General features: G+C 47.8%; 2 protein-coding genes across 7 annotated transcripts; one reads left to right on the top strand and one right to left on the bottom strand.

Annotated features, from left to right (window-relative positions):
- Positions 1 to 368: 368 nt before the first annotated feature.
- On the bottom strand, positions 369 to 4787 carry LOC120909370 (zinc finger protein 436-like). The gene is made up of 4 exons (XM_040321128.1): positions 4596 to 4787; positions 4109 to 4300; positions 3906 to 3984; positions 369 to 2331 (listed from the first exon to the last, which is right to left on the bottom strand). Exons 1-4 carry the CDS (start codon positions 4671 to 4673, stop codon positions 929 to 931), a joined length of 1752 nt encoding a protein of 583 aa, XP_040177062.1. The 5' UTR covers positions 4674 to 4787; the 3' UTR covers positions 369 to 928.
- A 3754-nt stretch (positions 4788 to 8541) lies between these two features.
- On the top strand, positions 8542 to 13103 carry LOC120909396 (oocyte zinc finger protein XlCOF29-like). Of its 6 annotated transcripts, none has more exons than XM_040321161.1 (5): positions 8562 to 8829; positions 9369 to 9550; positions 10216 to 10407; positions 11118 to 12142; positions 12227 to 13103. In XM_040321161.1, exons 4-5 carry the CDS (start codon positions 11300 to 11302, stop codon positions 12518 to 12520), a joined length of 1137 nt encoding a protein of 378 aa, XP_040177095.1. In that variant the 5' UTR covers positions 8562 to 8829; positions 9369 to 9550; positions 10216 to 10407; positions 11118 to 11299; the 3' UTR covers positions 12521 to 13103. The 6 variants fall into 6 exon arrangements, with proteins under 6 accessions (XP_040177098.1, XP_040177095.1, XP_040177097.1 ...); XM_040321160.1 differs by lacking the exon at positions 8562 to 8829 and adding an exon at positions 8877 to 8962; XM_040321162.1 differs by lacking the exon at positions 8562 to 8829 and adding an exon at positions 8912 to 8962 and having other exon boundaries at positions 9409 to 9550.
- The last annotated feature ends 2197 nt before the right edge of the window (positions 13104 to 15300 follow it).

A 15300-nucleotide genomic window follows, 5' to 3' on the forward strand; every position in this document is an offset into this window, starting at 1 on the left:
GCACAGCAGGTGTACTAACCCAGCATATCAGCACATAGAGACAGAAAAGATTTTACCAGTTGGGTGCCCATGACAGGCTCAGCGCCCCCCAAACAGAATGCGTAGCATGCAGAGTTAGCAATAATATAATTGTAAACGATCACTACAAGGCCTAGAAAATATTGATCCATACTTCTTGTCAATAGGCCGATCACATTCTTATTGTGAATGTAAAATGATTCCACTAAAGGTTTTCCATAGGCTACCAGGGTCTGGATCACAGGAGCAGCCCAAGTAGGAGAACCTGTCGGACAGCTCAGACATGTAGCAATTCACAAACCACATGAAGTGATGTCTCCAGGAAACCAGTGTCCACCATGGTCTGGTCATTGTGGGTGCCTCCTTTATTACCTGACTTCAATCTTTGTTGTAGAGTCATGGATATAAAGAAAAGGCACAAATATGTCGGCTTTCGCTCTCACTTCCTGTTGTGTTGACATAACAAAAAGTGATGAAAATCTAAAACGTTGTAGCCGTCATCAGAACAGGAAGTAAAGAGAAATCTCCCATTGGGGGACACCTGTTGGTATTTCTCCTCCCTTTGGCGACATATCCTTTTACTTCCTGTTGTGTCTCCAGGACAAGAAGTGAAAGCATAATTTCTGCAATAGGCTAAAAAAATAAACCTGACAGGGTTCTAACCCTACTCTACTTTTCAAAACCCGAAAACGTTGTAGCTTTAAATTTATTTAGGGAGGGATTTAAGGAAAACGAGTCTAGTGTCCTCTCCTTATTACCGATATCAGAACATTCTGCTGTCCTCTACAGATAGAACAAGGAACTGTCCACATACATCATTGCTCGTATTGATATAGTCACGTCGCAGTTCCGGTTTTCACCACCAGGTTGCACTGCAGCCAAATTTGGCATGAAGTATGTAGACTTTGTGTTAAGGGTTATAAGATGTGTGAGTGCTCAAGTGGCGGCTGAAATTAGTCCGGTGGCTGAATCCATTCCCGCATATGGAGCAGCAATATGGCGTCTCCCCTGTGTGGGTCCTCTCATGAAGGATGAACTCGTACTTCCTCAGGAACCATTTTCCGCACTGAGGACAACAGTGAGGCTTCTCCCCCGTGTGAATCTTCTTGTGAAGGCCGAGTTCGTAGTTGCGGCTGAAACGTTTCCCGCACTCGGTGCACTCGTATGGCTTCTCCCCCGTGTGGGTCCTCTCGTGTTTTACCAACTCGGACTTGGCCACAAAGCCCTTCCCGCACTCGCCGCAGGTGTACGGCCGCTCCCCTGTGTGGATCCGCTCGTGTTTGATCATGGCCGACTTATGGGCGAAGCTCCTTTTGCAGATGGCACAGGCGAAGGGCTTCTCCCCCGTGTGGATCCTCTTGTGGCGGTCCATGTTCTGTTTGGTGCCGAAGCTTTTGCCGCACTCGTCGCAGGAGTAGGGCTTGTCGCCCGTGTGGACCCGCTGGTGGATGACGAGGTGGGAGTTGTTGGAGAAGCAGCGCCCGCACTGCAGGCAGGAGTAAGGCTTGTCCCCAGTGTGGACCCGCTGGTGGCGTACAAGGTGGGAGCTGTTGGCGAAGCTCCTCCCGCAGTCGGGACAGGAATACGGCTTGTCACCAGAGTGGACTCGTTGGTGTCGGACCAGGTGTGAGTTGTTTGCGAAGGATTTGCCGCACTCGGAGCAAGAATAGCACTTGTCGACCACGTGCGTGGTCCGGTGCATCATAACCTGGGCGTTGTCTGTGAAGCATGTCCCACATGTGGTGTACGGGTAGAGTTCTCCTGCAATATAGACCATTTCTTGTGGAGAGAGGTCCTGGTTACATATGTAGCACTTACTATGGTCAGGCAAGCCACTTTTTCCTGTCCATGTTTGGGACTGCTCTTCGGTTGGTAGGTGCTCTTCATCACCTGAATCTGGTTCCTCCTTAACTATAACAGATATGGCTTCCCCGTTTGAGAGGTTCTCTTCATCAGATGAAGAGGGCTCCTCCTTAACATGACCAGATGTTGAGCGGTGAGTGGGTAGAGCTAGTCCTTCCTCGTTACACAAGGCTGACTCCTTAACACCAAGAGACGTCTGATGCCCACAATCTAAGTCCGTGTCTTCTACTGGTACGGCCATTTTCCCTTTAACATTAGGAGATGTAGTTTGAACATGATACACTGCTTTGGAGAAGTCAACGGGTCTACAGAGTGCGTTCTTCTCTGGAGAGTGTGCCGTATCAAGTTCCTGCGCTGAGCAGGATTTGGCAACGGTGGGGTGGAGCGTTCTGAGGTCTTTCAGAAGGTCCAGTGATGGTGCATTGAAATGGGCGAGTCTTCCTAGGGAATCTGATGGACAGAAAGAGAGGGTGGTGAGAAGATGGACACATGGGGATTGATATGAACGTTTATATGGAGTTGACTGGAATTTGGGGACAGGGGACATTGCTATATAAAATTGTGAAAATGTGTTTGTTTGTTAAGGCCGGGTTCACACTGGTGCGACACGACATTAGTATTAGTATTTGGATCGGACTTTGCCCTGCGACTTGAATCTGTGTCCGACTTCAATGAACAGGGATCCGACTTGGATCCCCGCCAATACCAGGCACTGTGTTTGGTATGAATCTTGAGGGGGAACTCCACGCCAAATTTTAACAAAAAAATCGGCATGGGTTCCCCCTCCAAGAGCATACCAGGCCCTTGAGTCTGGTATGGATTTTAAGGGAACCCCCAACGCCGACCCTGACACCCAACGGCCAGGGTTGTCGGGAAGAGGCCCTTGTCCTCATCAACATGGGGACAAGGTGCTTTGGGGTAGGGGGCGCCCCCTCCGCCAAAGCAACCACCCCTCGTGTTGGGGGCATGCGGCATGGTACGGTTCGGGGGGCGCTCGGTCGTCCCCACCCCTTTCCTGACCGGCCAGGCTGCGTGCTCGGATAAGGATCTGGTATGGATTTTGGGGGGACCCCCACGCTGTTCTTTCAGCGTAGGGAGTTCCCCTTGAAATCCATACCAGACCCATGGCCTGGTATGTTCTTGGAGGAGGAACCTATGCCTTTTTTTAGTTAAAATTTGGCGTGGAGTTCCCCCTCAAAATCAGCAAAGCACATGTCGCATGCCAAAGTCGGAGCATGCAAGACGGCGTTCTGACTTTGATTCAAATTCAATGATATTCAATGGGCTGAAGTAGGATTAAAGTCAGACCAAAGTAGTACAGGGAGCATTTTCAAAGTCAGACCGATTTGTGTCGGACCAGTTAAGACGGCTCCCAAAGGGAAACATTGATTTTCACACGTCATGCGACATGAGCTCCTAATGTCGGTGGGTTTGTCGCACCAGTGTGAGCCCGGCCTAAAGAGGAACTGATGGCTTTGCTTTGGTCCTGGAACTATGCAAGCACCTTCAAAAGGGAAGGTCGACCAGCTACAGCTCAAGGAACTCCTAGCAATTTTTGGAGGAACCCATGTCACCAACCCAGAAAAAGTTCTACCCAATATAGTCTCCAACCCCGGAAAATTTCTACCCAATATGGTCTCCAACCCCGGAAAATTTCTACCCAATATGGTCTCCAACCCTGGGAAATTTCTACCCAATATGGTCTCCAACCCCGGAAAATTTCTACCCAATATGGTCTCCAACCCCGGAAAATTTCTACCCAATATGGTCTCCAACCCCGGAAAAGTTCTACCCAATATGGTCTCCAACCCCCGGGAAAAGTTCTACCCAACATGGTATTCAACCCCGGAAAAGTTCTACTACCCAATATGGTATCCAACCTTGGAAAGGTCCCATTGAATATGGTCTGCAACTCTTCGCCATCCCTGTTCAACATAGGGAATCACTGGTAAAGACATCTGGAAATGTAAAATTTCTCGACATTCTGGGTTTCTTTAACGGGGGGTGGTTTAAACAACTCTTACCTGGAGACTTGGGGGCCTTCCAGCACTCCATTACAAAATCCTTCTTACGGTCCCCATGTTCTTCTCCATGGCTCTGTGCCTGCAATACAAAAAAGACAGTGTCCCCTTCAGAGAAACCTGACACACACAATGATACAGTCACCATCCAGACACATCCCTTGTCTGTTACTGGATAATGTCCCAGAATTCCCGGCACCGCTCACCTCTCCTGTCAGCAGCTCAATGATCTTCTGGGTGACTTCTAGAATCTTCTTGTCATTATCTCTTTCCAATGCAAGACAGTGAGGTGGAGGCTCCATTATGAGACCTTGGCTTCTGTTCCATCCTCCTGGGACAAGGGCGAGGCAGTTGGGCGCCATATTTGTCTCCAGTGTCTTCTTGATGACGATATAATCCTACAGAAACAAGACATGGGTTAAGGTGTAAGGTTTTGAATAGGGTGGAGAGGGGTTAGAACACCTCTCATGTTTTTATTGCTGTCTGTGCCCTGTTGGGAAGATTTGTCCTCATGTCACATCATGTCACCTCCCAGAATCCTCCTCGCCTCTCCGGTCAGGTCTGTGTTTTATTAATAGAGATAAGAGTGATGTCATGTGACCTCCCAGAATCCTCCTCACCTCTCCGGTCAGGTCTGTGTTTTATTAATAGAGATAAGAGTGATGTCATGTGACCTCCCAGAATCCTCCTCACCTCTCCAGTCAGCAGGTAGATGATCTCCAGGGTGAGGTTTAATATCTTCTGGGTCTTGTGATTCTCTCCATCCTCCATTCTTGGTGTCTTATAGAACAACGACTCTACTTTAGAGTAAAATAAACATGTAGATGAGACGGCTTCCAATAGCTTTCACTTTCATTTTCAGACCTCATATGGCACTTAGCACTTTCTCCACTTCCCTTTTCTCCACTTTTATTTTGTTTGTTGTGTTTGGCAATTTGTCATTTTTTTTCTTTTTTTTGGTGGTTGTTTGTTTTTTCACATTTGGGTCCTCGGGCCTGCCCTGAATGTCTAGGGAGGGGGTGGACATGGCCTTCTGGCTTGGTTCTCCCTCTCTCATGGGGTCTCCCTTCGGGGAGCACCACCTAGTACTTGGGGGGTGTTCTGTTTTGGAAGACCCTCCAGAGAACAGGGTCTGTCTAGTTTCGGTCAAAATGGGGGGGGGGGAAGGGTGGGAGGTTCGCGTGGTGGAGCCAAATACATCCACATATATATATATATATATATATATATATATATATATATATATATATATATATATATATATGTAATATTTGTATATTTATTTAGACCAAATAATGGCATAAATCAACCCATATAACATGCATGATAGCATATGAAAACATCAATATACATATAATAACTAGGGTTGTCCCGATACCGAGCATTTGTGTGCATACTTGTACTCGCACAAATGCTCCAGATGCCTGACCCGATACTTGGGACTCAGTGGGCAGGGAGGGCGGGCGGCATCAGTAGGTGGGCTCAGTGGGCGGAGTGGACTAAGGGGCGGGCGGCCTCAGTGGGCGGAGTCAGCGGACTAGAGAGCGAGTCCTCACCTGCAGTAGAACTACCTAGGTAAGCTGGCAGTGTGCAGGGCCATCAGGATCGGTGACCGGACCGTCGCATTCGGTCGCCGTCAGCTTGGACATCCCGACGCCCATCTTGGCACACCCTGCACTTGGCCACAGCAATCCAGCAGCTCACATCTTGTTACACCCAGACCATATGGTCGGGGGCTGGGTGTAACAAGATGTCTGCTGATACTTACTGATGCCGAGGGCAGGGTGTACCAAGATGGGCGTTGCAGCATTCAAAATACTTTCCTCATGTCATTTATTGCTGCATTTCAGTGCCTGCCCATAAGTGCCAGTCACCTGTCAGTGTCCATCAGTGCCATCTAACAGTGCCAGCCACCTATCAGTGCCCATAACTGCCGCCTATCAGTGCCAGCCACCTGTCAGTGCCGCCTATCAGTGGCAGCCACCTATCAGTGCCAAAAACTGCCGCCTATCAGTGCCAGCCACCTGTCAGTGCCCATAAGTTCCACCTATCAGTGCCCAAAACTGCCGCCTATCAGTGCCAGCCACCTGTCAGTGCCCATAAGTTCCACCTATCAGTGCCCAAAACTGCCGCCTATCAGAGCCAGCCACCTGTCAGTGCCCTTAAGTGTCGCCTATCAGTGCCATCTAACAGTGCCAGACACCTATCAGTGCCCATAACTGCCACCTGTCAGTGCCCATAACTGCTGCCTATCAGTGCCAGTCACCTGTCAGTGTAGCCCATTAGTGCCAGCCACCTGTCAGTGCCAGTGCCCATAGGTGCCATCTATCAGTCCCCATCAGTCAGTGCCACCTATCAGTCAAACTGTCACATGGCATTAAAAAAAAGTATCCGTAATCGGTATCGGCGAGTACATGAAAAAAAGTATTGGTACTTGGTCCTAAAAAAGTGGTATCGGGACAACCCTAACATTATAACCAACATGGCACAGAGAATGAATATTGTACATAGAGATCCCCCAGATGGAGTAGGCATTGACATTTTACCAAGATTGGTACAACAGTAAAAACATCTAAAATCATTAATGTGGAATTGTGTGCATCAAAAATGAGCTTGACACGTTTCCTGGACTTTTTGCTACCGGGTGGCGTTTTTGGGTGTGTTTCACACGCCATGGGCTTTTTAAAAAAATATATAAAATGTGAAGTACTCCAGTCCCCGTCTGGACCCTAAGGCCCCTTTCAGACGTCCGCTCCGCCTGTCCGTTATTACAAGTCCGTTAACGGACTTGTAAGACATCCCTATGGGATCGCGTCCGTTAGCGGATGGAGCATCCGCTAACGTCCGCGTCCGTCGGGATCCGGTTTTCGGACGGAAGAAACCCCTATGTTTCTTCCGTCCGGCGGAACGGAACAGATGCAGACGGACACACGGTCCGTCTGCATCCGGTTCCCCATAGGGCAGAGCGGAGCTGAGACAGGGCGGTCTCTGCACTGTGTGCGGGGACCCCCCTGCCCCCCGCTGAGCCGACGGAGACACACGGAGCGGACCCAGAAACGGTCCGCTCCGTGTGAAAGAGCCCTAACGCCCCGGGGGATCAGGGCAAAGGTCCCTTCTCCTAGGAGGGGGGCCATATGTACACCCTGTGCACTTTTTATGTCTCACTTTTTGGTGTGCACTTTTTTTTTTTTGCACCGGGTGGAGTTTTTGGAGTGTGTTCACACACCATGGGCTTTTTTATAAAAAAAAATACTGCAGGTTCATTCTAAGTCTGCTCCGTGCAATTCATAAAAAAAAAACAGCAAGCGCAATACAGTAAATCTGTTTACGTGAAGATGCTAAAAGTCTCATCTTCGTATATCTCTGACATATACCACAGTGTTGTTCAGAGAACATTGAACCAGCTTGCACTCTAATGTCCCCCAACAGTCACACTGGATTCAGGTAGGGCGGCGTATTTTTGACCGGGCGTAGCGTATCGTATTTATGCTACGCCGCTGTAAGTCAGAGAGGCAAGGGCTGTATTCACAAAGCACTTGCCTCCTAAGTTACGGCGGCGTATCGTAAATGGGCCGGCCTAAGCGCACCTAATTTAAATGTGGAACAGGGGGGCGTGTTTTATGTTAATGATTCGTGACCCGACGTGATTGACGACATGCGCCGTCCGTGTACATATCCCAGTGTGCATTGCTCCAAAGTACGCCGCAAGGACGTATTGGTTTCGACGTGAACGGAAATTACGTCCAGCCCCATTCACGGACGACTTACGCAAACGATGTAAAATTTTCAAAATTCGACGCGGGAACGACGGCCATACTTAACATTGGCTAGGCCAGCTATTTGTTCGACTAACTTTACGTCGGGAATCGCCTTACGTAAACGGCGTATCTTTACTGCGACAGGCAAGCGTACGTTTGTGAATAGGCGTATCTCTCTGATTTACGCCTATGAATAGGCGTAAATCAGCGTTCAAGCCCCTAGCGACCGGCGGAACTAGACAGCTAAGATACGACGGCGCCCGCTGTCGTATCTTAGCTACATTTAAGTGTATCTTAATTTGAGAATACACTTAAATGTACGACGGCGCAGATTCAGAGTTACGACGGCGTATCTACTGATACGCCGGCGTAACCCTCTCTGAATCTGGCCATATTATTATTATACATGTATATAGCTCTGACTTATACCGCAGTGCTGTACAGAGAACACTGAACCAATCTCTGAACCACAGGAGCTTACATTCTAACAACCCCCCACAGTCACACACACACATATATATATATATAGCTCTGACATATACCATGGTGCTGTACAGAGAACACTTAGCCAATCACATCAGTCTCTGTAGCAGAGGAGCTTACACTCTAATGCCCCCTATTATTAATACATCTGTTATACAAATATACATAGATATAGAGAGATCTACACTGAAATCAGGTTTCTAAGTTCCTATAATAATAATAAAATGTCACCTAATAATAAATAGCAGACAATGCATGAATAGGTCACAAATGTGTCTCATTACCTTCTGTCCCTCTCCCCCTTCTAACAGCACAAAAACTGACCCTGCTCGGCATTCCACTGCTTCTGCCTGCCTAGGATGCTCTTCCTTTCTGCGTTCCACCAGACTTCCTCTTGGTGCGTTCCAGGACACTTCCGGCTTCTTTATCCGCGATCGTCTAGTACGCTCTGCTCCTATTAAACCCTCCCAAGCCACGGGGATGTCCGGGGCTCCTCCGGTGTGTTTGATGCATTCAGAGGAGCACAAAGGGAAAGAAGAAAGAGGGAGATGATGATTTTTAAATGTCTGGCAGAAAGGTAAACTGCGCGGATGGTGGTTGTAGCATGCAATTATAATAAATGGACACCAGATGGCGCTCGCCTCCAGTATAAATCATAACGGAACGAACACAGCTCATAGAAGCAGGTGAAGCGCATAACCCGGAAGTGATTTGGAACGCAGAGGCAGGAAGTGTAATGGGGGACAAATATGGAAGGGGGCAAGCTATTTCCGGTTTTTACAGAGATATCTTTCTTTTTTGGGCTGGTTGTTATTGAAGGTGTGGGGCTAATTTTATTATCTGTGGCTCCATATTTACATATATTATTCTGTTGTATGACTACTATAGAGCAGGGATATCCAAATAGCGGACCTCCAGCTGTTGTAGAACTACAAGTCCCAAGACTCTGACAGCCACAAGCATGACACCCAGAGGCATGATGGGACTTGTAGTTTTGCTACAGCTAGAGGTCCGCTAATTGCATATGCCTGCTATAAAACTTATTAACCCTTATAGTATATGCAACAGTTAAGGAAGCACCCTAGCTTCAGAACCTTTACCCCTTACAGAGAACACTATATTGTTTCATGTTAACCTTATGTCACATGATATGACATATCACATGATCTTTGAAGCTTATGGATCCTCATCGGGTGTGTAATGGTTTTATGTGTTTCACCGTTAGGTGTTGTTCCTAATATTGGTCTTCTGTATCCTGGATAAAGGAGTATCCCTCGAAATGTGATGCCGCCAAAGTCCTACCTACATTGGACACCGGATACCCTAATGATGGAGATGGATCAGGGTCACCTGACTGAGAGGATATTGGACCTCACCCTGGAGATCATCTACCTGCTGACCGGAGAGGTGAGGAGGACTCTGGGAAGTCACATGACATCACTCTTATCTCTATTAAAGCGGGGGTTCACCCAAAAAAAAATGTTTTAACATTACAATCAGCCGAGTTGTCAGAATGACAAATCGGCAGTTTTTTTTTTATTTCATCCCCGTACATACCGTATTTTCACCGCCGCTTCCGTGTATGTCTTCTGCGGGACTGGGCGTTCCTAATTGATTGACAGGCTTCCGACCGTCGCATACAGTGCGTCACGAGTTGCCGAAAGAAGCCGAACGTGGGTGCACAGGCGCCGTATAGAGCCTTCTTTCGGCAACTCGTGATGCGCTGTATGCGACGCTTGGAAGCCTGTCAATCAATTTGGAACGCCCAGTCCCGCAAAAGACATACCCAGAAGCGGCGGTGAAAATACGGTATGTACGGGGATAAGTTAAAAAAAAACAGCCGATTGTCATTCTGACAACTCGGCTGAATGTAATGTTACATTTTTTTTTTGGGGTGAACCCCCGCTTTAATAAAACACAGATCTGACCGGAGAGGTGAGGAGGATTCTGGGAGGTCACATGACATCACTGTTGTCTCTATTAATAAAACACAGACCTGACCGGAGAGGTGAGGAGGATTCTGGGAGATCACATGACCTCACTCCTTGTATTCTGCTCTTCTCCTTTAACAGAAATATGCTGCAGTGAAGATAACATGTATTGAAAGTCTTGTACAAGGGATGTATCCAGCGATGTCAGAACGATGGGGTGGAAGCCAGAACTCCATTGCTTTACCTCCACCTCACTCCCCAATTCTTGAGAGAAACAACATGCAGAAGATTCAAGAAATCACCAACAAAATCATTGATCTGCTGACAGGAGAGGTGAGCGGTGCCGGGAATTCTGGGACATTATCCAGTAACAGACAAGGGATGTGTCTGGATGGTGACGGTATCATTGTGTGTGTCAGGTTCCTATAAGGTGTCAGGATGTCACTGTCTATTTCTCCATGGAGGAGTGGGAGTATTTAGAAGGACACAAGGATCTCTACAAGGACGTCATAATGGCGAGCCAGCCGCCCCTCACATCACCGGGTAAGAAGATATGACATCACAGTTCTCAGTTGTATAAGGTTTGTGTGTGTCAGGTTCCTATAAGGTGTGAGGATGTCACTGTCTATTTCTCCATGGAGGAGTGGGAGTATTTAGAAGGACACAAGGATCTCTACAAGGACGTCATTATGGCGAGCCAGCCGGCCCTCACATCCCTGAGTTATGAGGGATCACAGTTCTCAGTTAGTTGTATGAGGCTTGTTTAATAGCAAAGGCCCCAAGGAACCAATGGGAAATTTGTCTCAATAAAGGGCATTTTCCTATTCTTTGATCTCTCCTTCCCGTGCAATAGAATGTTTCACAGCTAAACACACAGCTTTAGGGACCTCCTACTCCATTGCTCTATCTCAACATAGGACCAATCAATAAGCACAATCACTGTAGACAACAACGAAGGTCCCCCACTCAGAATTTTATCTTTGTGTTTTATGTTTATATCTGTTCCTGTGTTTCCATCATCTCATCAACATTTTTTCTTCCAGCTTCATCATCTGGAGGATCCGACTCCCTTATTTCTCCATCACCGAACTGTATAAATGAAGATAACCACATTCATATCAATCCCTTCCCTGCCAAATGCTCCCCATCAGAGGAGACATCGTGCAAGGAGGAAGAACATGTTCTATACTCTGATATATCTACCCTGACAGACATTGTACAAGACATGTCAATTCCTATCCTAGAGGAGCACCTCTTGTGTGAGGAACACCTCCCCATCCCTGATATCTCCACCCCCACGTGTCCTACACCTTCTTCATCTAAGAAGCAAGCCCTCCCAGCTGAAGAACATCACCCCAGCTCCGACATCTTCACACCTGTCCATCATAGGCAGTCACCAACTTCGCCCATTAAGGAGGGGTCACTCCAAACTGAAGAACCTCCTTCACACTCCAATATCGCTTTACCAGCAGACCACATACAATACATATCCATTCAGATTATGGAGGAACAACTACCGTCCGGTGAAATGGACCATCTTCAGCACATCTCCACAGCCACCCATTATAAACACTCTGCATCTACTGATCTTAAAGAGGATTCCCTCTCGGCTGAAGAACATGTTCCGCACCCCGACATGTCTTTAATCACTGATCTTACTCAATCTACACCCTCTCATGAAGGGTTCCTTTCATCAGAACATGTTCCACACTCGGATATCTCCACACCGGCAGAAGAAATACAATATATATCTATTCAGATTATCGAGGAACCTCTTTCCTGTGAAGTAGAACACTTCCCACACTCTGAGATCTCCACGCTAACACAATCTACCCCTACTGTAGAAGATCTTCCACACATCTTAACGGCTACTCATCATGTGCCATGTGCAACCACTGATGTTAAGGAGGAAGTCCCTTCAGCTGTAGAACATCGTCCACACATCTTAACGGCTACTCATTGTGTGCCATCTACAACCACTGATGTTAAGGAGGAAGTCCCTTCAGCTGTAGAACATCGTCCACACATCTTAACGGCTACTCATCGTGTGCCATCTACAACCACTGATGTTAAAGAGGATGTAAGTTCAGCTGTGGAACATCGTCCACACATCTTAGTGGCTACTCATCGTGTGCCATGTACAACCACTGATGTTAAGGAGGAAGTCCCTTCAGCTGTAGAACATCTCCCCCATCCAAGAATTTCTACATCCACATATTGTACACACTCAAAACCTCCTCAAAGCCTCTCAGCTCTGGAACATTTTCCCCACCAGGACAGTTTAACACCAACATATCATATGCATTCCACACCTCGTCATGTTAAGGAGGAACACCTTTCAGCTGAGGAACATCTCAACACACATGCGTGTCCTACCCATTCTCCGTGTACTCAGGTTAAAGAGGAACGCTTCTCATGTGAAGGGAACCCAGCCCTTAAGCTGTGATATCAAACCAACAGGATCTATCCAAAATACATCTACCCCTATTAAAGAAGACTCAAACACATGCAAAAAAGGAAGTCTTACGAACACAACAGAACCTTCCTGCACCGAATCTGGCCGACGTTCTCCTCCTAGGTTGAGTCACCCCCCACCCATAATGCACACAAAACAAAGACCTTTTGTTTGCGGCAAATGTGGACGATGCTATTCTATCATCTCGAACCTGGAGTTGCACATGAGAACGCACACTGGAGACAAGCTGTGCAAGTGCTGGGAGTGTGGAGAGACTTTCGGAGAGGCTTCGCTGCTTGCTGTCCACCACCAACGACACGCCGCGGAGAAGGAGCACGCCAACGCCAGATCTGTGAGAGACCATGCGGAGAATGAGCCTTCCTCAAGCACTCACGGCAGGAACGACATTCCCACAGAACAGACGTTCATCTGCGGTAAATGTGGCGGGCAGTTTTCCTCGAAGTCCAACCTGAATTTACACGCCAAACTTCACGTCGCGGTGAAGCCCTTTTGCTGCCCCAAATGCGGCAAAGGTTTCACCAGGAAGTATGCTCTTAACAAGCACTGGAAGTACCACATGGGGGACCAGCCGTCCGCTTGTCTGGAATGCGGGAGATTTTTTAACCGGCAGGCAGATCTTACTAGACACATGACGGTACACACAAGGCGAAAGCACTATTGCTGCTCGAAGTGCGGGAAGTGCTTTCGGAGGAAGACCGACCTTCTGAAACACCGACAAATTCACTCTAAACTGCCAGAGGAAGAGGAGGATTCCAGGCCTACCGGTGGTCAGAAAGACAGCTATGACGTATCACATGAGACTCTATGAACTATATCCCTAACAACCACTTCAAAAATACCTGTAACCACTTCCCACCCAGTTAATGTCATATGTCATCCTGGAATTTTAGTGATTGTATCCAGTATCTTTTTTTTTTTCAGCCAGTGATTCCCTGTCAGAAATCCTAGTAGCGGATTAGCCGCTGGATTGCTTTTAAAGGCAGCGGGAGGGGATGTCCCCCGCCTCCCACCGGCGCTTCTCTGGGCTCTTCCATACGATCGGAGAGCCTGGTATCCGATCTGGTGGTGCTGTCGGAGTACCATAGAGGTGGCCGGGGACCAGATAGTCCCCCGCCATCTCTATGGTCCTGGGAGGCCGGAAGCGACATCATGACTTCTGGTTCTGGCAGATGAAACACTGCAATCTTTTTTTCTGGAAAGAAGAGATAATTTTTTTTTATATCTAATGCTTTCAAGAGTATAGGAAAAATATGGGGTCTTGTAGATGTCTGCATAAAGAAGGCCTGTCGTGTCCTACAAGTGGTCAACAAAAAAAAAGGGGACGGGGGAAAGCAAATAAATAAATCAGATTAAAAAAAAAAGTTATTTTTACATGTAGGAGAGAAATGTCAGAATTGGTCTGACCTGGAAGTGGTTAATCAGTGCAGTCCTTCTGTATGTAGTAGATCCTTATTGGTGGTTTTGAAGGGTAACCATTTCTGTGATTATGGGGAGGACCAATCCTTCAATCCAAACAACAGTACCCGACAATCGCCCACGCACCCTGGAATTTACCATTTTCTTTGAATGATCCAGTGAAGTGAAAAACATGAAATAACGTTTCAGACTTCAACGACTTTGCAAAGTGGCCACCGAAACCACGAAGCACGGAAAACTTGTCTATTATAGATAAGGTGCTTTAAAAACAGTACAGTGTATTTCCAGCAATCGCCTATTTTGACTTATTATGTTCTGTACATCCTTGCTCTTCCATATTTTTTTGGCATTGTATTAAATATAGAAATGTGCACATTAGCCACTAGAGGGAGCTCTGTATGTGACTCAGACTTATTCAACCTCCTTGCTTTACAGCTGTCGGGATAAGACACCGACCGCACAGGCAGCGCATTGTTTTCAATGAAGTTTGTTCAATCCCTGACTATACTGCGTAGCTTCGGATTATGAGGGCAACACACGGTAACCCCCATCCCTTTGGAATATAAACCAGCCCCCCCACCATTATTATCCCCCCCTTGCAAGCTCAGCCATCACCACTAACAATAATAATAACCCAGCCCCTACTGCAATTTTAGCAAGACCCCCCTTTCCACCCACTGCGTCTGCACATACCCCCCATCCTGGTATCCCTGCTACCACCACCCAATATAACTACATTACCCCTATCCCCCCGCAATCTCAGACATCCTCACCAACCCCTCCTCCTGTAATTTCAGATCCCCCGTGCCGCTGCACACCCCCAACCCTCCCCATCCACTACTATCACCACCCCACCCACTATGCCTACACCACCTCAACAATATTAACCAACAATCCCTCCTCCTGTAATCTCAGTCAGAATCCCCCACCACCGCTGCACACCCGCAACCCTCCCCATCCACTACTATCGCCACCCCACCCACTATGCCTACACCACCTCAACAATATTAACCAACAATCCCTCCTCCTGTAATCTCAGTCAGAATCCCCCACCACCGCTGCACACCCCCAACCCTCCCCATCCACTACTATCGCCACTCCACCCACTATGCCTACATTTGCCCCACAATATTAACCACCACTCCCTCCTCCTGTAATCTCTACCAGAATCCCCCCCCCCAATCACTGCCGCTGCACACCCCCACCCACCCACTATGCCTACACCCGCACAACAATATTAACCACCACTCCCTCCTCCTGTATTCTCAGCCAGAACCCCCCCCCCCCAATCACCGCCGCTGCACACCCCCAACCCTCCCCATCCACTACTACCA

The sequence above is a fragment of the Rana temporaria genome, chromosome 8 (genome assembly GCF_905171775.1).
Source record: "Rana temporaria chromosome 8, aRanTem1.1, whole genome shotgun sequence".
In the NCBI taxonomy this organism is placed as follows: Eukaryota; Metazoa; Chordata; class Amphibia; order Anura; family Ranidae; genus Rana; species Rana temporaria.